The sequence below is a fragment of the Perca flavescens genome, chromosome 11, assembly GCF_004354835.1.
Source record: "Perca flavescens isolate YP-PL-M2 chromosome 11, PFLA_1.0, whole genome shotgun sequence".
Classification (NCBI taxonomy): Eukaryota; Metazoa; Chordata; class Actinopteri; order Perciformes; family Percidae; genus Perca; species Perca flavescens.
In genome coordinates this window covers 8,914,701-8,938,301 of record NC_041341.1, presented here as the reverse complement: position 1 = coordinate 8,938,301, position 23,601 = coordinate 8,914,701, and the positions used below count along the sequence as shown (strand labels likewise).

At 39.6% G+C, this 23,601-nt stretch overlaps 4 protein-coding genes across 4 annotated transcripts; 1 reads left to right on the top strand and 3 right to left on the bottom strand.

The window, feature by feature from the left end:
* Nucleotides 1-8,160: 8,160 nt before the first annotated feature.
* Nucleotides 8,161-10,944, bottom strand: LOC114563600 (gamma-crystallin B-like). Its single transcript, XM_028590399.1, has 4 exons — nucleotides 10,913-10,944; nucleotides 10,793-10,838; nucleotides 9,983-10,225; nucleotides 8,161-8,500 (listed from the first exon to the last, which is right to left on the bottom strand). The coding sequence occupies exons 1-4, from the start codon at nucleotides 10,942-10,944 to the stop codon at nucleotides 8,228-8,230; spliced, it is 594 nt and encodes a 197-aa protein (XP_028446200.1). The 3' UTR covers nucleotides 8,161-8,227.
* An 852-nt stretch (nucleotides 10,945-11,796) lies between these two features.
* LOC114563599 (gamma-crystallin S-1-like) lies at nucleotides 11,797-13,989 on the bottom strand. Its single transcript, XM_028590397.1, has 3 exons — nucleotides 13,981-13,989; nucleotides 13,128-13,379; nucleotides 11,797-12,069 (listed from the first exon to the last, which is right to left on the bottom strand). The coding sequence occupies exons 1-3, from the start codon at nucleotides 13,987-13,989 to the stop codon at nucleotides 11,797-11,799; spliced, it is 534 nt and encodes a 177-aa protein (XP_028446198.1).
* A 3,196-nt stretch (nucleotides 13,990-17,185) lies between these two features.
* Nucleotides 17,186-18,757, bottom strand: LOC114563598 (gamma-crystallin C-like). Its single transcript, XM_028590396.1, has 3 exons — nucleotides 18,680-18,757; nucleotides 17,592-17,828; nucleotides 17,186-17,272 (listed from the first exon to the last, which is right to left on the bottom strand). Exons 1-3 carry the CDS (start codon nucleotides 18,686-18,688, stop codon nucleotides 17,186-17,188), a joined length of 333 nt encoding a protein of 110 aa, XP_028446197.1. The 5' UTR covers nucleotides 18,689-18,757.
* A 2,779-nt stretch (nucleotides 18,758-21,536) lies between these two features.
* On the top strand, nucleotides 21,537-22,645 carry LOC114563999 (gamma-crystallin M3-like). Its single transcript, XM_028591085.1, has 3 exons — nucleotides 21,537-21,545; nucleotides 21,713-21,952; nucleotides 22,370-22,645. Exons 1-3 carry the CDS (start codon nucleotides 21,537-21,539, stop codon nucleotides 22,643-22,645), a joined length of 525 nt encoding a protein of 174 aa, XP_028446886.1.
* Nucleotides 22,646-23,601: the final 956 nt, after the last annotated feature.

Below are 23,601 nucleotides of genomic sequence, written 5' to 3'. Positions count from 1 at the left end.
CTTTGCTCCCGTCATAATTATCACGACCACGTAAAGGGTGCCGCCATTATTAACGTAAACATGAGTCATAATTGCTGCTTGAACAAACGTTTTTAGGGGGAGGACCGTCTCCATCATAACCAAAAAAAAAAAAACACAGGCAAAAGAAACCTAAAACGTTTAATCAGAATAACTTTTACTCACGTTCTACTCCAGTCAAACTATGCTGCTGAATCCAAAGGGGTGTTGGGTCATCACCAAGAATGTGAATTATATACAAGAAGAACATCATAACCGAGCCCCTCACAGCCTTTTTCCACACGGCAGAAGAGCGGGCACAACCAAACCTGATGCACACATGTTGCTTGGATCGCCATTACAGTGTGAAAAGATGAGGAAGAAGCATGATAGCTCATTTCTCACAAGGAAATGATTGAGGATCTTAAAGTACCATTTGTGTACATTCAACAGATTTAAAGAGATTATTAACACTGGCTCAGCTTCAGTGGATTTGAGCCTCAGGTGAGTGACTCTGATCACATGCAGTATGTTAATAATAGCATGTCGCTTTTCGTGCAGATGAAAGAGCTTTTAAATGAAGCTGTACTCGTGGCTGCTTTCATCCTGAATCAGCTTCAGGTGAAACTGTGTGCTTCAAACAGGCCGGGGTGTCACATCGCAGCCTTTCGTCAGCTGCCTGCGCTGCATCAGCAATCATCACTTATTGAACGATCCATTAGAAGCATATTGCTAGGGGGACATTTTCAGAAAAACTGGCGTAAATCATGACGGATATTAGGTTCTTATAAACACTACAGGACGATGTTGTGGCAGAGCTTCAGCTTCAGCTGCTTTCTCTCTGCTATTTTTAACCCTGCAGTAGATTGTGTTTAATGTATTTGACCCTGTGTCTCCTTTCTCTCCTCCCTCTCGCTCTCTCTCTCTTACTCCATCAAGTCCATCTCTCTTCTCCCATCTCCCCATTCTTGCCATACAAGGTAACTCTTGCAGCCAGAAACAAAAAATTTTTTTCCCTGGGATTAACATAGTTCCTCTCAGCTGCTGAGATAAATCATATGGACACAAGTTATAAATAACTGAGCTGGAGGAAAGACAGAGGAATGCAGAGTGTTTTAGGACTTTGTGGCATTAAAGGATTAGTTTTTAAACTACGTTTTTAAAGAAGTTTTTCTTCATGCAAATTATAAAGAATTAGAAAACATCTACATGATACAGATGATACTGTAGATTGGAAGACTAAACACTACACAACTTCCTGCAGCCATGAATCGATAAATCAGGATTTTTGGATTGATATTGGCACAAAAAAGGCAACAGGAGATCCCGTGAAGATCAATGGTTAGACAACCTTAATCCTGACCTATCTGTGAAACAAAAATCTTGTCCTGAAGGGCTGGGATAGAAGGAAATCTTAACCAAACAGTACTGTATATTGAGGATTTTTTTTCATGCCTTTGCGCATGAGGGCAAAAGTTTGGTGTAAAAGTCTGACACAATTTCACATCTAAAGACAATCTGTCATAATGTCACTGAGTTTTTAATCACAGAATAGAAGATTTAAAGACTTAAAACTTACGATAGTATCAAACACAATTGATTTTGTCGGAACATCAAGACAGGAAAAAAAGACTGACAGCTCTGACTGAGTTTTATGACCTCCTTACACCAAATGATTGAGACGACAGGAGCCCGGCGGCCCAACTCTAGCGAGGAAATTTGTCTGCGACGGAGGAATAGCTTGAAAAGTCGTTTGGTGTAAGGTCGGCATAAGGGGCCGAGTACAAATCAAATCGCCTCAGACCAAAAGTACATAAAAACTACCTTGACTGCAGCTCTAAACATCCTCCACAAGAGGGTGCTCACTGGCTCCCTTTGATGTGTTGCTCTCTCCTGTTACCCACTAAAAGCACCCGTGGGCTGCAGTAAACAAAGAGGCTTTAGAAGTGAATAACTCCAGCTGGGAGAACGTACTGGCTGGACTCCCTTTGTGTTGTTGGGGTCACAGCGTTGTTCCAGTGAGCTGAGCGTCAGCACTAACAGCACCTGGCAAGCTCCAGGCTCTTACTGGCAAATCCCACTGAATCATCAGCAAGCTGGGTCTCTTTGTCCAAAGGTTTAGCTGAGCTCTGTGACCTCCCTGCTGTACTCCTATCAGCTGATGAGAGTCATAAGACTCGTTCAAACACACCAGTGTGGGATGCGTAGAGCATGAAGACCAGAGGAGGACCGACACACAGATGTGTGTGCATGCGATACCTCAGTTATTATTACTCACGTGCACATTTGTATTTTTTATTTTTTTAAATGTGGTTGCATGTTTTTGAAGACACATAAAGGACTTCTGAACTTGGCTGGTAAGTTGATAGGTATCCCACAGACCGCCTTGACGGCTATCTTTGACCAGCAAGAACTCTGCCCGGTCTACACAAACCATCCCCACCCCCCTCCACTTTGAGTTTGATACATTCCTCTCAGGCCGTAGATTCAGAGTACCCCGGTACAAGAGCAATATGGAGTAAAAACTCTTTCGTTCCCTGTGCAATAACTCGGCTTAATTTACTGATTTCATGCTCTTTGATGAACCCACCAAGTGAAGTGTAGTCTTTTCACAAAAATGTATTTTAGTCAAACAAAAAATGAAGGTTTTCTTTGGAAGGGAAAAAGTTCAAAAAATAAGAAAGGGTCCAAGGCACTCTACTTGCAAAAAGTTGAAAAGCCTTTTTTTTTTTAGATGAATATTTTATATTGAAATTGTTAGTACATTAAAAATAGCCTCTTTTTTTTAGATTGCTCCCGTAGTATTGTGTAAAATTGTGTTCTGTCTACATAAAACACATTTTTACTGTTTTTAGTACATTTTGTTTATCTGTACATGTGTTTTTTTAATCTGTTTAATCAAGTTTCCCATCTGGGATATATAAGTGACTGAACTGAACTAATTACCAGTATGCCTGTTTGTGCATATGGAGGAATCGCAGAAACCCAAACCACAGGCTTCCTCGCTCATATTGGATTTAAAACCACACTGTGAAAATACTGTTACAAGTAATAGTCCTACATTCAAAACCCTTACTTAAGTAAAAGTTTGTTTCAGCAAAATGTACTTAAAGTAAAAGTGAAATGTTCCCTGTGAGGGTTTACCTCGTCTATCTGATGTTTATGGACTAATATTCCTGCTGCATTAATGTGTATGTTGCATTTTCCTGTTGATGTTTAAGCATTTGAACTCCTTCATATATAGTGTTGGGTAGTTTAATCTAAAGCTATGCATCATATTCTAGAAGATCATCATATGTTTGTAGCGTCGCTGTCCTGTGAGAACTACATACAGTGAGGAAAATAAGGATCGACTCCCTGACGAAGGCTTGTATGCCGAAACGCGTCGGAGTACTTTAAGATTTATGATGACTAAGCCATAAATAAAGGCTTTGTAATTTTCTAAAAGAGAGTGCCTTGGAGTTTCCTTTTTGGTTTCTACATTATGATTATCCCATCCAAAGAGCACCTCAAGCTAATTTTTTGAGTCCTGGAAGTGCTCCGCTACAGACATTTGAGGAAAATAAGTATTTGAACACCCTGTTATTTTGCAAGTTCTCCCACTTGGAAATCATGGAGGGGTCTGAAATTGTCATCGTAGGTAAAAAAACTAAATCCAGAAATCACTATATGATTTTTTAACTATTTATTTGTATGATACAGCTGCAAATAAGTATTTGAACACCTGAGAAAATCAATGTTAATATTTGGTACAGTAGCCTTTGTTTGTACAGAGGTCAAACGTTTCCTTTAGTTTTCCACCAGGTTTGCACACACTGCAGGAGGGATTTTGGCCCACTCTTCCACATAGATCTTCTCTAGATCAGTCAGGTTTCTGGGCTGTCGCTGAGAAACAGAGTTTGAGCTCGCTCCAAAGATTCTCTATTGGGTTTAGGTCTGGAGACTGACTAGGCCACGCCAGAACCTTGATATGCTTCTTACAGAGCCACTCCTTGGTTATCCTGGCTGTGTGCTTCGGCTCATTGTCATGTTGGAAGACCCAGCCTCAACCCATCTTCAATGCTCTAACTGAGGGAAGGAGGTTGTTCCCCAAAATCTCGCAATACATGGCCCCGGTAATCCTCTCCTTAATACAGTGCAGTCGCCCTGTCCCATGTGCAGAGAAACACCCCCAAAGCATGATGCTACCACCCCCATGCTTCACAGTAGGGATGGTGTTCTTGGGATGGTACTCATCATTCTTCTTCCTCCAAACACGGTTAGTGGAATTATGACCAAAAAGTTATATTTTGGTCTCATCTGACCACATGACTTTCTCCCATGACTCCTCTGGATCATCCAAATGGTCATTGGCAAACTTAAGACGGGCCTTGACATGTGCTGGTTTAAGCAGGGGAACCTTCCGTGCCATGCATGATTTCAAACCATGACGTCTTAGTGTATTACCAACAGTAACCTTGGAAACGGTGGTCCCAGCTCTTTTCAGGTCATTGACCAGCTCCTCCCGTGTAGTTCTGGGCTGATTTCTCACCTTTCTTAGGATCATTGAGACCCCACGAGGTGAGATCTTGCATGGAGCCCCAGTCCGAGGGAGATTGACAGTCATGTTTAGCTTCTTCCATTTTCTAATGATTGCTCCAACAGTGGACCTTTTTTCACCAAGCTGCTTGGCAATTTCCCCGTAGCCCTTTCCAGCCTTGTGGAGGTGTACAATTTTGTCTCAAGTGTCTTGGACAGCTCTTTGGTCTTGGCCATGTTAGTAGTTGGATTCTTACTGATTGTATGGGGTGGACAGGTGTCTTTATGCAGCTAACGACCTCAAACAGGTGCATCTTATTTAGGATAATAAATGGAGTGGAGGTGGACATTTTAAAGGCAGACTAACAGGTCTTTGAGGGTCAGAATTCTAGCTGATAGACAGGTGTTCAAATACTTATTTGCAGCTGTATCATACAAATAAATAGTTAAAAAATCATATATTGTAATTTCTGGATTTTTTTTTTAGATTATGTCTCTCACAGTGGACATGCACCTACGATGACAATTTCAGACCCCTCCATGATTTCCAAGTGGGAGAACTTGCAAAATTGCAGGGTGTTCAAATACTTATTTTCCTCACTGTATCTCTAAAAAGTCAACTTTTTTAGTATGCAGAAAAACAGCCCAGTTTTCAGCTTCTTATCACTTACCGGAAGTAAACCAATTATTTGCTGGTCTGATTAGTTATGCAGGAGAGTTTGGTTTTGTGTTTGGTGGTGAGGGCATTGTACCAGGATGAAATGTTGAAGGTGAGTATGGGAGGCTAAACATCCTTGCTGACATAAAAAGTCCTGAGCTTCCTAAGCAGGCCGAGGCGCTGCTGAGCTGACTTGTACACAGAGTCTGTGTGCTGAGAAAGGACATGAAGGATTCTCCATGGACCTGTTCTACCAGCTGATCTTGGATGCTATAATAATAATAATAATAATAATAATAATATAATAATAATAATAAATTGAATTTATATAGCGCTTTTCACAGACTCAAAGTCGCTTTACAGGGCAGGTAGAAAACTGAGGGGTAGCTAGTCATATATTAGGCTATGTTACAAGAATATAACATCAGGTTACAGAAACAGTTAAAGGATGTCATTTGATTGCTCATATCTTACAGTTTTTCTTTCCTTTGAGGATCCATTCAAACTTTTTTGTCACTAGTTGCTTTGTCTCGCATTACCAGACCTATCTCCACAGCGATGTGGAGCTATAGGTCTGGCTCCTCCACACATACATTCTGGGCAGTGGTGGCGCCAGATATTTTCTTTTGCTGGTGCTTTGGGGTTGCTGGACGTTTCAGTGAGGGTGCTCTGAAATTTTTAGTTTCCCTTGACACAAATAGGCTAATGTTACACACACTCGCGCAGATGCCCACCCACCTCCGCCGCGGTTTACTAAACGAGCAAACGAGAGAGATTGATTTAAAGTTGCCGATACAACAGCGCCATAGAACTCTGATTAGCCCACCAAACATATTTCAAATACCAGCCAACAAGCCGGGTACAAACAATCATTACTGCAGCACTCATACACTGGCTCAGATTAATGCAGCAGGCCAAATACACCACACACAGCCAAGCACACACATAAACACACACGCACATGTATCCTCACACAGTTTTCACACTTGCACATATGGTCAAAATACTGTAGTCATATCTGTAGTAACTTAATATATCTAAATAAGCCACTGAGGGCGAACACGTTTTCTGGGCTAAAAATAAACCGATGTCCAGTGCGCTGTATAACTTTAGATTGGGTGATCCATTTATTCACATTTCTGTAAAACACACGTTTACTGTAATGCTCTTCTACGAGACAAAGATAAGAGTAAAGTTCTTGCATGGACCCCTATCAGCTGACTTCCCCACTGTGGCCTGGCTGTGTGATCCCCTGGTCTAATGTCATGTAGGCTACAGCAGGGTGACGTTAAGCATCCTAAGCAGCAATCACAGCCGTAGTCAGGTCATCTTCTTCCGGCCACTTTTCTTCATCCCGGTTGGTGACAAGTTCACCATATCTCTGTCTCATTTACAGGTTTTGATAAAGGCTCCACACCTTGACGTTGAGGGAGTAAAAAACTATCCATTGCTGGTGTTAGAATCACTTCTCTCATCCTAATGGCTCCAAATATTAAGCTATTCTTCTTCTTTGTGAATACGTTACTGCAGAAGTAAGGTCAAAAGTTCAATGTGTGCTGCACCTTCTTATATACTGTCTATGTGCTGCACCCTTTGACCAAACACGATCACCTGTGTTTTTAGCCTAAAATAATTGTTAAAATAATTGTAAAAGTTTGTTTTATTAATGTATTTATTCATTTTCAAATATAAATTATACTATTTACTCATTAATGATTTTTTTTATTTATTTATAAATCAACCACAGCAATTTCTTGGGGGTGCTAAGGGGGTGCTATGGCAAACCTAGGGGTAGCTACAGCACCCCCTAGCCCCTCCCTGGCTCCGCCGCTGATTCTGGGATAGGACAGAAAAACACTCTGGGTTGTTTGCATTTCTTTAAAGCAATTGCAATCAAAGCTCCGGACGCAGAGACGGCGGCTCTGCAAAATAGTCTCGGGAAGGAACTTTTTTTGGTGGAACATTTGCACCATGCAAAAGTAAACGCCACATACAATATTAAATGAAGTTAACTGTTCACACAATACAGGAACATGAGCTATGTAAATTAGCTGGATACATGGTTAACCTCATTTGCTCTTACCAGTTTATCGCCATGTGTACTTCTTCCACAGCAATCCCACCAATCGGTTCCAAAACGTCCCGGTTAGAGAGAAAATGCCATAAACATATTCTTTGTAAATCTTTACAATCATTCACCAAATGAACCGAGCAGGCCTGCCTTGTTGCACGATCCGAATTTTCTTCAAAACTTGCCATTCTCAGCGTGTAGCTTGCTAGCTCGTTTGTTGTTGTTTCCCGAATCGAACCATTTGAGAAGGGCAACACAAAGAGAACGGAAGGCCTGGGATATAAGGCAATTATCCTTGAAATCTCCAGTCATTTATCCAGACTACTCCAGAACAAAAGCACACAAATAAGGTTCACAAGCCATGAAAATATTCACTTTTAAGAAACTGTAGGATGATGACTTCTCTCTCCAAAGGCTGTGATCATCAGGGACTCCAATGTCATCAAAAAGTCTAAACCTGTATCCAAAAAACAGATCACAGGTGCAACTTTATTCATTGTTTTTTAAAGCCTTTTAAACCATATCATATAAGGTTTGAGGGGTCAGGTGTTGCATAAGTGGTTGTGCAGTCTAACGGAAATTATCAGATTAAATGTCGAGGCAGATGGCCGCCCACCAAGAGCCATGTTCTGTCCGAGGTCTCTGCCTGTTAAAAGAAAGTTTTTCCTTGCTGCTGTGAGCAATTGGGTTAAGTGTTGGGTCTTTGTAAATTATAGTGTGTGTTCTCGACCTACTCTATCTGCAAAGTGTCCTAAATTAATGTCGGTTAAGATTTGACACTATACAATTTAATTGAAAATGTGTCTTGTTTATTTTAATTGCCTCAGAATGTCGTTGTAATTCACATTTATACCGATCAGCAGTCAGCCTCCTTGTTTAGAGGGGAAATACAAAGAACATGAAGGGAAAAACATACTGAGCACAATCCTTTTTTTATTACCAAAGAACAGATATGTAAAATATTAACTTAAAGAGAGACAGTCTCATAAGTTGAGAACACGGCGGAAGGAGCCCACAGTGGGGTTCGTGGCTGCCCACTCAGTGAAGCGGCGGTACACTCCTCTCTCCAGCAGGTACTGGCGTCCGCGGTAGTTGGGAAGCTCGTAGAAGACCCAGGCGCCATCCTGCACCTTGGCGGAATGAGTCTCAAGGAGGTGCCAGCGTTCAGGCAGGTTCTTCAGATCTTCGGTGGACTCCAACATCTGGCCACTAAAGTCAGGATGCTCATAGACACGAATCCTGAACGCACCAGATCCCTGCAAGACCAGGAGTTCAGTTAATTGCTGTACAAGGAGTGACCCAGCATCTGAAACAGCAAAAGCAATTAGAAAATATAAAATGTACAAAGTGTATTGTTGGTTTTGAGTATGAGTATTTGTTTAACATCTGAAGACAAGCTGTTTCTGTTTTACATATTTCAATGTGTCTACATTAAATATCCAACCATGTCTCCTATAGCTTCAATTTATATATTACTCATTTTGAAAGGATCCACCTCCCTCTGAGTTGCGTGCGATGGAAGTGGTTGAGGTGGATAGTCCAATATACAAAGTGCAGTATTTCATGCCGCATTCCCATCATGTCAGATGGAAAAGATGGGAAAGATTTCCATGTTTACGACTTTCAAGCGTTTGTATCGCAGGACAGGAGGAGTTGCTCTTGTTAGAGTTATAAAAAAGTGAGCATTAACTAACGTGCCTGTTGGGAACGGGACGATTGTTTGGTCTCAGGTATTGCTGCTTGCAGCTTTCTGGAGACCCGCTCATCCAAACAACTTCACACTCGACACTGCGCTTCCTTGGGTCCTGAGCAACACATACGCCATGACACAGTTGCGTCCCCGAGCAATGCCAGAGTATACGCGTCATTTGCTAACAGCTAGCTATTTGGGACCAGGCTATTCCCTGGAACAAAACTGTTCATTCCAAAAGTTACATCGCTAATGCTTGAAATGTTTGAGTTTGCTAAAATGGAAATGGACTCTTTCTTCATCTGTTCTTGAAATTACTGTATTACAAAAACACTTTGGTTAAGGTTGGGAAAGATCGTGATTTTGTTCAAAGTCATTTTTGACTTTTCAGACCAGAATCTTTCTCTAACATAAACCACCAAAGTTTTGTGAGGCTTCGCACACTGGTGAAGTTGGAAAGACACTAGTCTATATCGACAGCGTTTCATTTACGGGATTGTTCTGGTGCTGCCGGAGGTTTCGCCGGATTTGTCCCTCACCTGCTGCTTTCTTTGTGTTGGCAATCTAAACTCCAGTAGATTTGGGAAACATCCTCCGAGCTAGAACCGCCAATCAAATTATATTTTTCTTTTTTCTAAGTAAAATTCTCATCAAACACTCGACAGCCATTTTAATACCAGAGCTTGCCTCCCTACATGCACATCTTCCCCCAAACAAGTTCCTTCCAGAGGCTATTTTGCAGAAGCACCGTTGTTCCGTCTGGCGCTTAGCACCACCCAAGACGATTGTGATTTGAGAAATGCCAATAAACCAGAGCACGTTTTTCTCCCATCCTTGAATGCTGTGTGGACTAGCCAGACCCTCCTCTGCAGCGCTGTGGAGAGAGGTCTGGCAATGCAAGACTAGAAAGACACCAACATGTCGGTGTGTGCCACCCAGCACTGCACTCAAAGTATTTCAATTTTGTCCTTGTTGCCGCTGACCTTTCAAGGCGTAACCAATTCCAGAACGTTCCTGCACTGCGCTTTGCGTCTCTAAAGGCACTCACATTTCGTACGATCCGGCAGGACCTGATGCTGTCGTTGATGCCCATCCAGTGCTGGTAGTCAGGGTAGTCCCCCCTGGTCAGGATATACTGGTAGCCCAGGTAGTTGGGCCTCTCATACAGAACCCAGGCCTCGCTCTCCACACGAACAGAGTTGCAGCGGCTGAAGTGGGTGTTGAGCTCGGGACAGTCACTGGTGCACTCATAATAGCGACCTTGGAAGTTTCTGTCTTCATAAAACGTGATCTGAAAGAGGACAAAGGGTGTTCAGTGGATAATATATACGATAGATTGGACTTTAAATGGTGTAAATGCATAGCTGACCAAACAACAAATCACTTAACTGAAGAAATTTCAGGCATTTGAGTCTGAAGAGGTCAAGTTGGACGCTGGAGTTTTAGGGCTCTTTTACACCTATAGTTTGATAGTCTTGGTGTGATTCTGGGGTGAAGTTGCAACATCAGTTGCATTTTTCAATTGGTGCCGGTGCGTTCAGACTGCACTTTTTCAAACGCGCCAAATATTGTTTTTGGGTTCACTTCCTATATTTGGGTCGGATTGCGTTCTCACTTAAAGTGAACCAAACTTGAATGCACTTGGAAGCCAACCAATACCCCCGTATTCAAGCAGACAAGAGTTTGAATGAGCTTTCACACCACCCCAAACGAACCGGACTATCCAATGAAACGCTCCCGGGGTTCATGTTAAATGGAACAAACAGCTCAAGTGTGAAAGCAACCTTAAACTTCTCTTACAAATCAAATATTTGTAGACAGTTGGTCACAGGCTTTATCGAATGTTTGCTTACTGTACCTTTCCCACACGCTCCATATTTGGGCCTAACACCAATTTTTGATGACTGTTTGTTAATCACACCTTTCACATACACAATATTGCCTACAAGCCCGGTCTAGATTTATATATGCAGTGTACCTGGACACACTGAAATGCACTGCCAGAGCCATCGTTGTCATTTTAATTGCCTCAGCATTTATATGTGCAGAAAGGCTGATGCTGCAATTGTTTTAAAAATGCTTGGCTTCATACAGTGTTTACTCACAACTACAAAGGCTGACCTTTTGATCTGTCAATGCCTGATTCCGGAAACAAACAAAATTCTTATGCAGATGATACTGAGGCTGATGCATAGTTCTGTGGGACAGGCTTTAACATCTGTGCCACAGGGGACAGGTGTATTTGGGCTGCCATGCTCCACCCTCTGTCAACACACACACCTCAGCAGACGAGCTGTGGAAGACCTGCTGGATAGACGGCTCATTATTCCGTATTTATACCAGCATGATTCATTCCTAAAAATAGAGGACGTTCTTACTACATCTATATTGTTAAATTATGACCGATGAATGAAAGTTGTTGTACATATGTATTAGTTGTTGTACACATGTATTAGACTTTTAATTGATCTTTCAATCTACAAAACGTTAATCAACAACTATTTTGAGAATGTATTGTATGTATTCAAGCACATATGGCAAAAATGTTATATTCCCTGCTCCTCAAACTTCCAGTAGACTGGAAATCTTTGGGTTTTGGACTGAAAAAGAACAACCCTAAAAAAATTGCTTCATTTTATAGTTATTTTGCATTATTTTAACTAGAACTAATAAACCTAATAAACTGTATCTGTATTGCCAAAATGAATAATGAATAGCATTGTTGTATCATTAATCTTTCTCTATATTATATTTTAATGGATAAGAGAAGAATTAAACTTCAAACAGACACAAACAAACATTAGGGTCAAATTTTAATGTTAAGTCAATGTATCATTACAAGAGACTTTAACAGGTTGAATTTCACAGCTCAATGATTATTTTGATGGAGCCCACAGTTGGTTTGAGAGCTCCCCATTCCGAGTGGTGTCGGTACTCCCCTTTCTCCAGCAGGTACTGACGACCACAGAAGTTGGGATGTTCAAAGAAGATCCAGGAGCCCTCCAGGACCTTGCAGGACTGGACTTGACGTCTGAGCCATTTCTCCTGGATAGACTTCATGTCTTCTGTCAACTCCAAAGATTGGCCATCAAAGTTTGGCCGGTCAAACAGCCGCAGTTTGTACGGTGCTTTGGCCTGAAACCAAAACAGTCAAAGACACAATGTATAATAATAATAATAATAATAATAATAATACAAAACTTTTAAAAACAACGTTACAAAGTGCTAAAAGCTATAGTGCGTAGTTACTGTCTTCCCAATGAGGATTTCTATGTAATGACAACAACACTGTCAACGCGTCCACATGTTACAGCCTTAAATAATTGCGCTCCCCACCCCCCCTCCTCCACACAGTTGCTAGTAGCCAAGGAGGACACAGAGGATAAAAAACATGATGGACTCTTCAGAAGAGGTCATTATCTTCGCTCGAGATTCTGCGTTGGAAAATCACTGGACGACACAATCTTCTGAACATAGTCATACTGAGAAATCCAGAGAGAGTTGTGTGGAGCTGATAGTCTTAATTAGCTTTGTAGCAACTCATTTGGCAATGGCTTGAATGTAATGGACATTCATTAATATCAAAAAGTTATGCACCAAAGCTTTAAGAAGACAAAAATAAAATGGCAGACAAAAAATAATCAAAACAACTCAAAAGTTTTACAGCATTAAGAAAGGAGTAGCACAAGAGAATATGTACAGTAAAACAATATAAGATTCCCAAAATTGGCAGAATCTATATTGTAAACTCATTTCAAGCACCAAAACAATACAGTTCACATATATTTTTAGAAGAGATTTAAAGAATTTCAAACAGCAAACATTTTATCTTTAGAGCCAAATTATATCTAACGCATCACTCTAGGACAGAATTGGGTCCCTCTATTTCATATAACATACAGAAAGCTGAGTTTATTTTGAACGTTTTGATATGACACACCCCATAACACAGGTTATATGCAAATACCCGTAAAAGGTGAAATTAAGATTTTTTTTAAAAATCAAGGAAATGCCCTAAGAACTCAGAGGGTTAAAAAAGGCTAAGGATCTCCCTGATCTCCCCAGTTAGATTGTTCCAGAGAGTGCAGGCCTTTAAAAAAAGCCCGGTCACCCTGGGTCCTCAGCCTGGATTTGGAGCAGCTAGCAGAGACTTGGCTGGGAATCTCAGGTTGCGACCGGACTTTGTAACTTACGTTTTTGATGATCCTGCAGGATCTAACACAGTCGTTGAAGCCCATCCAGCGGCGGTAGTCATTGTATTCCCCTGGACCAATGACATACTGGTAGCCCATGTAGTTGTTGCACTCGTACAGAACCCACCAGCCAGCCTCTACCTTGACCGAGTTGCATCGGTGGATGAAGCCCTGCAGGTCGGCTGAGTCGCCTTTGCAGTCGTAGGACTTTCCCTGGAAGTCCCGGTCCTCGTAAAACACAATCTGGAAAGAATGAATGTAGACAGGATTAGGGATGTAACGATACACCCCGCGATTCGATTCACGATTTTAGGTTTACAATACGATTTTCTCAGGATATTTTTTAACAGAATGAGTTGCAGGCAAATGACTGACATTTTTCCTTTGTTTATGTATATAAACTATACAAAACAGACGTGTCCTCTTATCAAAAATCCAACTGAACATGTATTTTATGTAAAATAACCAGAATTGAAGCAAAAAAAATAATTTGATTTTTCCCACATCAAAATAATTAAAGTAGAAAACAAAATCTCTTCCGATTAATAAACTGAGAACACAAAGTGACGTCTGAAGTCAAATGTTTAAAAATTGCTTCACGTTTAAGTTTTTATCTCAACAGGCTTGTAATCTTTACAAATTTATGTTGATTTTAAACTGATTTACAATGCATCGTTACATCCCTATAGACAGGATTATACACTTATATCTTCTAAATAAAAAGACATTTTTATCTACGGTGTTTGAACGTTCTTAAATTCTTATTGACAAAACATCTGACGTCTATGTTTCTTGCACCAAATTATTACCTCCTGCCACTTTAACAACACATTCAGACACATACTGTACTCACCTTCGCCATCTGTAGTTCTTAAAAAACTAGATGCTGTAACGAACGCAGTACTCTTTATACATGGCAGAGACAATACTGCTAAATGCATGGTTAGCAGTGCATGTAACAGTTATTACAATCCAAATATTCATCTAGAGTCTGCCCATTGTTCGTACTCACTGAATTGCCTTTCTACACACAATGGTTGTTTAGCAGTGCCAAGATTCAGTTGCTGCTCAAACCAAATGGACCTGCACCACTGTAATACATGTGTTTTGTTTGTCTGCAATTTTATGTATTTCTTTCTTAGTTTCCCTTTTTATTTCGAATTTCTCAATTAAGTTATATTTTTGATACTAAAATATATCAATGAGTTTATATTCTTTGAGTCAATTCAATAAAAATGCAAGAAATTGTAATATATGTTTGCTATGAATGAAGTTATTTTTTGTAAGATAGTAATTTAAATTATATGTTTGGATGCGGATGCCATTTAGGTACCTCAATATGCTTTCTATTTTGTATAATATTATTTCTTGCATGACCCTTTCTGTTTTCTTTTACACGTTTGAAATAAATTTCAATCAATCAATATGTAAGCTAAAAACTTTGAGCTGTATTATATTAATGAAAAGGTGCTTTACAAATAAAGTTTATCCTCATTATGCTTTATTTATTTTCTATATCACTTTCTGTATGAAATTACACACAATTTATACATTTTAAGGAGAAATCCACAGTTTATGAACATACTAATATTAAACTGCAGTGATGAAAACAGCTGAGATTGGTAACACAAATTTAGAGTTACACTTTACTTGATGTTTTCTACATAAGAGGGACATGACACTGTCATGAACGTGTCATAAAACATTATAAAGAAGTCAAATGTTTATGCTTCTTTTAGTAAGTGTCATTCGGTTTTGTCATGACAAGTTAGGGTTAGAGTTAGGGTTCATGTGTCATGACAGTGTCATGTCACTCTTATGTGTTACCCTATTTAGTTCTGGTTATATTGAACTTCTTGGAACTGCTAGCGTCTGATTGGTTGGTTCAGCTACATGTAAGCGAGAAACCAGAAAGTGTTGTCAGCGGAAATACTGTACATTTCCAGGATAATTGCATGCATCACCTTTAGCTCTCTGTGTGTTGCACTTTTCAAACTTCCAAGTGAACTAGAGTTTAGTTCACTTCTGGTGAGAACGATCCGACCCAAATACAGGAAGTCAACAAAAAAACAGAGCATTTACTAGCTTGCAATTTCAACCTTGCACAGAATTTACAGACTTATATGATATGATATGATTTAAGGGATGATAACTTTCAGATCCATAAGCTGTTCTGAGCACACATTGCTGGTCGTCTGTGTGACATCATCAGTCTGTGTGACATCATCATCTGTCTCTCCTTCACTCTGTCTGTCAGCTGTTCACATTGTTCGCCTTCTTCTAAATTATTAGAAACACTGAAGCAGAACCAGAAAACCCAAGATGTTATAAATGTATCTCACGTACCCCCTGCAGTCCTCCAAAGTACCCCTAGGGGTACACGTAGCCCCATTTGAGAAACACTGTTCTAAAGTATTAGAAAACTGTGTCGGCGAGTTTCGGATATTCTGTCCCATAATCAAGCAACTGTTTTGATTGCATGACATGTCTTGGCAGTGTTTAGTGCATTTGACAAAGTGCAGTGTGAAAGCAAATCCAACCAAATGAAAAATGCAACAATGTTGCAACTTTACCCCCGAATTGCACTGAGTCCACCAAATTACAGGTGTGAAAGCGCCCCTGAACTGTGTTAAACAATTTTACTGGTTGATACTAGAAGATAATACTAAAAGGTTGAGGTGTCGTATAACTTAAGAGATAATACACACAGCCCAGTTATGGATAAGAAATACTTTTATTCATTTGAGTCCAACACTCAGGGTCCTGGGGAGAAGGACATATGTCCAAATGGAAGAAGCAGCTGGGAGGCTGAATGTTCTCGAATCTTAGCCTTCTGGAACTCTGAACTTCTTGAGGTCTTCTTCCGGAACTTCAATGACGTAAGAACTCTGGAACTCTGGAGGATTTTTGGGTACTTTAAGCCCAGTTCAGACCAAAAGATTTGTGACGAGACAAATTGAAACTTGCAACTAGTTGCAATGCAAAAGTCTGCAACGTTCTGAAACCTGCCAGTTCACACCAATGCGACTAGACGAGATGGTGTACTATCTCTATAGCAATGACTCTGTACTTTTACCTGTACTGTTCTTCCTTCCAACTTTCAGGCTTTATTGTAGCTGGATATCATTTGTAGCGTCTTAAAATAAGAATGAGGATAGTGACAGTGAGATGCTTGCTACAGCTGAGTTTCTAGTAGTAAAGAAACAACGAAAACAATGATTTATTTCTCTGATTTACTGCTTTGTTCTAACGCCGCTCCTTCTCTTCAGTCGTCGACCATATACCGCTCCTTTGGGCCCAAAACTCTTGTTTAAAACATAAATAAAACGGATTATGGAACATTTTATTTCTATAGTTTGTAGCTGACTTTGCCAGCTGACTGCTCTATTAGCTGTTGATACAGGTGACGTCCCTTGCGTTCTAAAACCAGCCTCTGGAGACTTGACCAAATCCTTCATTTCGTAGAATGGGATCTTCCAGGACTTTCCATATACCTTGAAAGAGTTAGAGAATTAAAGTTGATGAAATAATGTTAGTGTTCTGAATCGTTTGACCTAGGGCTGTGCAATTAATTTCATTTTGATCGCGATTTTGATTTCGGCGATCAAAAAAACAATGTAATAGAGAAAAACAATTATTTTGCCACTTTACGTTTTGCAAGGAAACTCTTATTTTGTCTGAACTCAGTCAGCCAACATTTTTATATTTTTTTATTTTTAGGGGAATTCAAAAAGTTCAACGGGAAAAGTATTAAGGGAAAATTCACAGTTCAAGGTGGTTTCACTGTTGATTTGTTTAACTGTTTTTTAAGTTGAATAAATGCAACATTTCCAAAAGTCAATTAGTAATCATATTAAATAATCTTGATTAAAAATGTATGAATAAATAATTGTGATTTTTTTCCATAATGGAGCAGCCCTAGTTTGACCTATTTTTGTTTCCTCATTTACTTAGCTCCTATCTACAAATGGGTTTCTTGGCTGTTTTCCTAGTTTCCTTCAATAATTGATGTGCATGGACTTGGATATAAAGCATCCTGCTGCCAAATCATGAGCCTTTTATCTCTCCTTTTTCTCTGTTGGCCTTTGACTGATTACTGCTTGGTTGGTGCACTCTGTGGTATTTGGCTGGAGCTGGGCCCTCTCCTGCAAAAAAAAATTAAACCAGAATTTTTTTTAGAAAACATGCTGTGTCCTCAATATTATGTGAATTTGACAAATTTACTTAATATTTTGCCTAATCTACAACTTGGTGTAGTACGCTTAACCCAACTTAAGGAAACGGGTGCATTAAATATTATTAAGTGAATTTGACAATCATTACTAAAAGAATGGCTTTTGTTATGGTTAACAACAAAAAAACGCAAACCAACTCATCTCCAATTTAGCATCAGTTACAGACGTTCTAAGATACGGATATGGATAAATAAAATCAAAAGTTATAAAAAGCATCCATTGAGCTTACATTTTTGATAGAGCGACATGACTTGATGCTATCAAGATGATGATGTTGCTGATCGGGGTATTCCCCAGAGCTCAGGATGTAATGCTCGCTAGTGTAGTTGGGACGCTTGTACAGCACCCAGCAGCCACTCTCCATCCTAATGGAGTTGCAACAGCCAAAGCAAGAGCGCAGGTCAGGACAGTCAGTGCTGCACTCATGGCTTTGGCCTTGGAAATTCTTATCCTCGAAGAATGCAATCTGGATGGAAGGAAACAAACAAATCCTGGTAAACTATCATCCCAGCATTGTAAGAAACGCCGCAGCATATCTGTGTGCCTGGCTGCTATAACAATGACAACAAACTAGACAAAAGACAGCTTACTTGCCCTATAGGGAGGCAAAGTCCCTCCCTTCCAGTGTACCTCATGGGACTTTATCTCAGAAAAAATATGTACGGTAGTGAACGGGAAGAGACTAATTATTTTGTTGATCCCGTTTGAATTGAGCCATGAATTACACACATGTTTGTCAATTTAAAAGATAATTTTGCAAGCTAAGAAAGTCAGTTTGTCATAAAACTGTGAAAATATGTAATTAGAAAGACTACACACTTCAAAGTTGCATATGTGATGTCTCGCTGAAGCTACGATGCTTGTGTGTTTGGTACCGGGATGTAAAGTTAACGTTACTCACAAGAGCAACTGATCTTGCTCATTCTTTCGCTTCTTGGCTGATAAAACTTTGCTGGATAAAACACACCAGTGTGTTGTGGAACACAGCTAAGCTAACTAGCTAGTGAGCGAGCCGAGGCGAGCATTAAGCAAAGTGACGTAAATTGTGTGAGACGAGAGCTGTAGTACTAAGTGCTATTACAACAAACCTACAACAAGCTGAGACTTTCTTTACTTGCAAAATTATTTTTTTAATTGACGAACATCAATTTAAACGGGTTAAAAAAATAATTAGTCTCTCCCCATTCACTACAACAATTGTTTTTCTCTCCAAAATAAAGTCCCATGAGGTCCACCAGAAGGGGAGGGACTTCACCTCTCTATAGTTACAGTCTAAAAGATCTTTAAAACCTTTAGAAAACAGCATTCGCTTCTTACCTTTCCCATTGTTAATGATGCTGCTTGCCTCCCACCCAGCTGCAGCTGGTTGTGGTTTGTATCGAAATGCAGAATGTGCAGATGAGGGAAATCTATTGTTATCTAAATTGACTTGATTTGCATATCAGCAAAATGGTTTGGTCAAGTTTGATTTCCTTTTGTCCACATGTGATGCTCGATGGTGTTTTAAGCCCCCAACGTCTCCTTCCAGGCAGCGCTGCGACCGTTGACTTCAAGGCACCTAACCCTAACCCTAACCATAACCATAACCATAACCATTGCCTAATTCTAGTGCCTTCCAGGCAGCACTGCCTTGTTGGGGGCTTAAAACACAGATAAACACATGTGAGGGCCTCATATTAAAGAATTGCCAAAACTGACATGTAAAACTTATACAGGCCCACAGCCATCTTTAGTGACAATTGAGTGTATTGTTTTCATTGAGTTCTGCCCTATCAAATGATTATTTTCTTGTTATTCGGTCTACATTAGCAGAATTCTTTTGTGGAATGGGACATTATTTGGTAAACTGTCTTCATTTTGCAGGATGAGATTACAGAATATCATGAGGGCAAAGTAGTATTTACTTTTTACTCTAAAAATAGTAAAATAATTCCAATAGTTCATATTGCATGCAAAATGCAATGTAAACAAGGGATGAGAAAAGATCATCCTGGGTCTTAGTGAATTCTTAAACCTATTGAACATAATGAAATTAAACCGAACATCACACTAACAGGGACTTTTCAAAGGACAAGTTCAATCCCGATTAAAGTTGCAGTGTCATCTCCTCCGATAAACAGTTGCAGAAGAGATGTGTCATACCGGAGAAAGCACAGGTGGTGTAGATAACTTCATTAATGACGGCCTCGTTAGGCAGAGGTCAGCCATCATTGATGTTATTAGTTACACCTGTGTTAGACCAAGTCCAAATGTCTGCAGTGAGAAAGGTCTATGTGAGAGAATTCATTCATAAAAAGATAAATAAAGTTGGTGTTTTATTGTGCGCAGCCCCGGAAGGATCACACATTATTATTTTGTGGCCAAGTGTTATTAATGCCTGGGAACGAGATAAACAAGTATTGGCCACATGTTGTTAAGGTGTGGGAACCTATATATATATATGCTGTAAGTGTATAAAAGAGACTAACCCTGGAGCTAACACTGGTTCCTTGTGCTGGGTCTTTTTTATATACACTTATACAGTACAGGCCAAAAGTTTGGACACACCTTCTCATTCAATGTGTTTCTTTATTTTCATGACTATTTACATTGTAGATTCTCACTGAAGGCATCAAAACTATGAATGAACACATATGGAATTATGTACTTAACAAAAAAGTGTGAAATAACTGGAAACATGTCTTATATTTTAGATTCTTCAAAGTAGCCACCCTTTCCTTTTTTTGATAACTCTGCAAACCCTTGGTGTTCTCTCAGTGAGCTTCATGAGGTAGTCACCTGAAATGGTTTTACACTTCACAGGTGTGCTTTGTCAGGGTTAATTAGTGGAATTTTTCCCCTTATTAATAAAAAAGCAAATGGTGGCTACTTGAATCTAAAATATAAGACATGTTTTCAGTTATTTCACACTTTTTTGTTAAGTACATAATTCCATATGTGTTCATTCATAGTTTTGATGCCTTCAGTGAGAAAGTACAAAGTAAATAGTCATGAAAATAAAAAGGAAACTCATTAAATCAGAAAGTGTGTCCAAACATTTGGCCTGTACTGTATATGTAAGTATAAAAAGACCCAGCACAATATATTATGATATATAAGTGTATATAACACTATTATGTTATGTTACTCTGTTGAGGACCTCATTAAACCTGCCTTTTGTTGTTGCATTATACATTAATGGCGCCCATTGCGGGGGGAAAACTGACCTGAAATCATGGATTTGCAGGATTAGCTGAGTATGAGGATCTGAATAAACATCTTAGTGTGAATCTAAATGATCAGTTGGTAAGTTGTTTTGTCAAAGTCATCGTGTTTTTCCTGCTTTGACAAGTCAAAATATCTGCTGTGAAAAAGTCTGTCATAACAATACTGAAAGAAGTAAAATAATCCCTACCATAAGACCACTGAGTCAAAACTAATTTACGCATACCGTCCTTTGTAAGCTGTTCCAAATGTGAGCAAAATATACTGAGTCACTCTAAATACTTTATTGGTAAATCAATACACACAAAGTGGCATTAGCTGGATGTGTTTAATGATTATGTTTTTTTTATGTCCTACTGGCATTAAAATAAACAAACAGATATAACTGTGATGTGTCTTGGCAGCCAGATGCTTTAGGATAAGAGTTCAAATTAAAGGGATCAGAAATTAACAGACGCTGTTTACTAAAATATCAGGCAAAACTTCATTTGTCAGCCTCACCTACCATTTACTGTGGTTTAGGTGCATTTCCGGGCATTGCATATATAACAATGAACATGGGAAGTAAATGTAATAAAATAGACCTTTTGACATTTGAAATGCGTTATCCCTATTCTTAAGACAGCCACGGTCTGAACTCGTGCCACATTCAAACAAAGCGTGACAAATCCATTCAGACAGACTCAGTTTTTTCTTGTCACCCTATTCCTCTCCAGTCTGAGAAATATATAAACTGCAGCTCAGTTCTTCTCGCTCCTCTCTCCTGCCTTGTGTCTTCCACCCATTTCCCCTCCCTTTTGTTCTGGATCATGATGGCACAAATGAAATTAACAGCGATCGCAGAGCTGCTTATTCATCAGCTTCCAGATAATTTAAATAACAATACCCTGTTACAGCGCGTATAAAGTATAAAAGCCGCCTGGCAGCCACAGGTTGTTGGACAGATTCCCACAAACACAGATCATCAAGCATGGGCAAGGTATGTAGAGAGTAGACCAGAAAACAAGCACTTTTCAGTTTAGGAGGCACTCGTAAACAAGTGGAAGTATATATATCAGAAGGACATGAAGCCATCTAAGCTTACAAAAGGTACATTTTTAAATCGACAAATCAGTTCGTACTGTTTTTTCCTTTTCTTTTCTACAGATTATCTTCTACGAGGACAGGAACTTCCAGGGTCGTTCCTATGAGTGCATGAGCGACTGCTCTGACATGTCCTCCTACCTGAGCAGGTGCCACTCCTGCAGGGTGGAGAGCGGCTGCTTCATGGTCTACGAGCGCCCAAACTACATGGGAAACCAGTACTTCCTGAGGAGAGGAGAGTACTCTGACTACGTGTCTTTTGGCATGAGTGACTCAATCCGATCCTGCCGTTTAATTCCTCAGGTATGCAAGGATTTTGAAAGGATAAATATTAATAGGAAACGAGTCATCTTTAATGGAGAGGAGGAAGAGTTATGACCAAAACGTCATTAAAAAAAAACGTATCCAGGCACTCAAGGTTGGTTACAAAAAATAAAAGGCCCTTAATTCATTTGGCAAGACATTTAAAAGTACATCAACGCATGTCGGCTTGAACTGTCTGAGACTTCAGAGTGCATGAATATAGTTTTATGACGTTTTTTGTCATAACTCCTTCAATTGCTATTTTTATTTATTTTCCTGCTCTGCTCCTAAAATGTGTGCTTGAAAGTAAATTGTTCTAAAAACAGCATGGCATTTTAAACACATTTTACACTGACAGCAGGAAAGCAATCTAAATTCTTCCTAGGCTGACGTCCTCCTTTTTGTATTCATCAACAGCACAGAGGTCAGTTCAGGATGAAGATCTACGAGAGAGAGAACTTCCAGGGCCAGAGTCACGAGCTGATGGAGGACTGCGTCAACATCATGGACCGTTACCGTATGAACGACTGCCAGTCCTGCAACGTAATGGACGGCCACTGGCTGATGTACGAGCAGCCCAACTACAGAGGCAGGATGATGTACATGAGGCCCGGAGAGTACAAGAGCATGAGAGATGTGGGATTCAGCGGCATGAAGCTTAGCTCTGTCAGGCGTATAATGGATTCCTGTTGAAGCAGAGAAAAATAAATCTGTTGAATAAAATGAGAGGAATCAAACGTCACCTTGTCATTGTGTTGTCTTGTGTCAAAGAGAAGATGGGCTTTTTTGTGTCTGCGAGTTAAATCTGCATAACTGATCTTTAAATTGAGCAAGTGCATCATACTCATCTAGCTTAATCACACATTGTATGGCCTTATTACCATTTTTAATGTACAAACTTAACTTAACAAAGTATACACCTGCTAAATAACATGGCATGGAGGTATACATATATAAATACAGGAAAGATACAAACTGCAGTTTAGGGATGTAAGGATGCATCGTGAATCGGTTAAAAATCTATATAAATGTGTTAAGACTACAACTGGTTTGTTTTAAATGCAATGAGGCTAAATTGCACTGTGTCTGGGAGTGTGACAAAATTAAAACATTCTGGAGGGAGGTGATTAATAAAACCATGATGATCTTGTCTCTGAATATTCCACCTGACCCTAAAATGATTTTGCTTCCCCTGTATCCAACAAATCGGAATTTGAAACCCCAACAATACTGTATAAATGTATTGCTTTTGCTATACTACAGGCAAAAAGGACTATAGCTCTAATCTGGAAGAAAATGGAGGCACCTACAATTGGTGCTTGGATCAAGAATATGGGGCAATGTATGTCCATGGAGAGATTAACATTTATATTGAGAGGCAAATTGGTTGGTGTATGGGGAAATCTGGAGGCCACAGTTTGTAAAATAAGAAGACTTAGGAGTTAGTTAGCTACTGTGATACTGTCATATAATTTGCTTTTTGATTGTTGTAATATGGCAGAGGTTGAGAGAGAAATTGTGTTGTGGGTTGGGACAGGGGACAGTGTTTTAAATTGTCACTTCAATGAAAAAGTAATAAAAACATTGTTAAAAAAATAAAATAATTACAACTGGTTTGTCACAACTCGGTTCAGGCTTGGATCCAAATT

What these genes read in the sequence shown, in the direction of transcription:
- LOC114563598 (XM_028590396.1), bottom strand. An exon ending in CATGTCGCTCTATCAAAAAT is followed by an intron (nt 17,273 to 17,591) that starts GTAAGCTCAATG and finishes TTTTTTTTGCAG; the next exon opens with GAGAGGGCCCAGCTCCAGCC.
- LOC114563599 (XM_028590397.1), bottom strand. An exon ending in CCTGCAGGATCATCAAAAAC is followed by an intron (nt 12,070 to 13,127) that starts GTAAGTTACAAA and finishes TTTTGGTTTCAG; the next exon opens with GCCAAAGCACCGTACAAACT.
- LOC114563600 (XM_028590399.1), bottom strand. Translation starts at nt 10,944, where the DNA reads ATGGCTCTGGCAGTGCATTTCAGTGTGTCCAG. An exon ending in ATATGGAGCGTGTGGGAAAG is followed by an intron (nt 10,226 to 10,792) that starts GTACAGTAAGCA and finishes GTCCTCTTTCAG; the next exon opens with ATCACGTTTTATGAAGACAG. An exon ending in CCTGCCGGATCGTACGAAAT is followed by an intron (nt 8,501 to 9,982) that starts GTGAGTGCCTTT and finishes CTGGTCTTGCAG; the next exon opens with GGATCTGGTGCGTTCAGGAT.
- LOC114563999 (XM_028591085.1), top strand. An exon ending in CCTGCCGTTTAATTCCTCAG is followed by an intron (nt 21,953 to 22,369) that starts GTATGCAAGGAT and finishes ATTCATCAACAG; the next exon opens with CACAGAGGTCAGTTCAGGAT.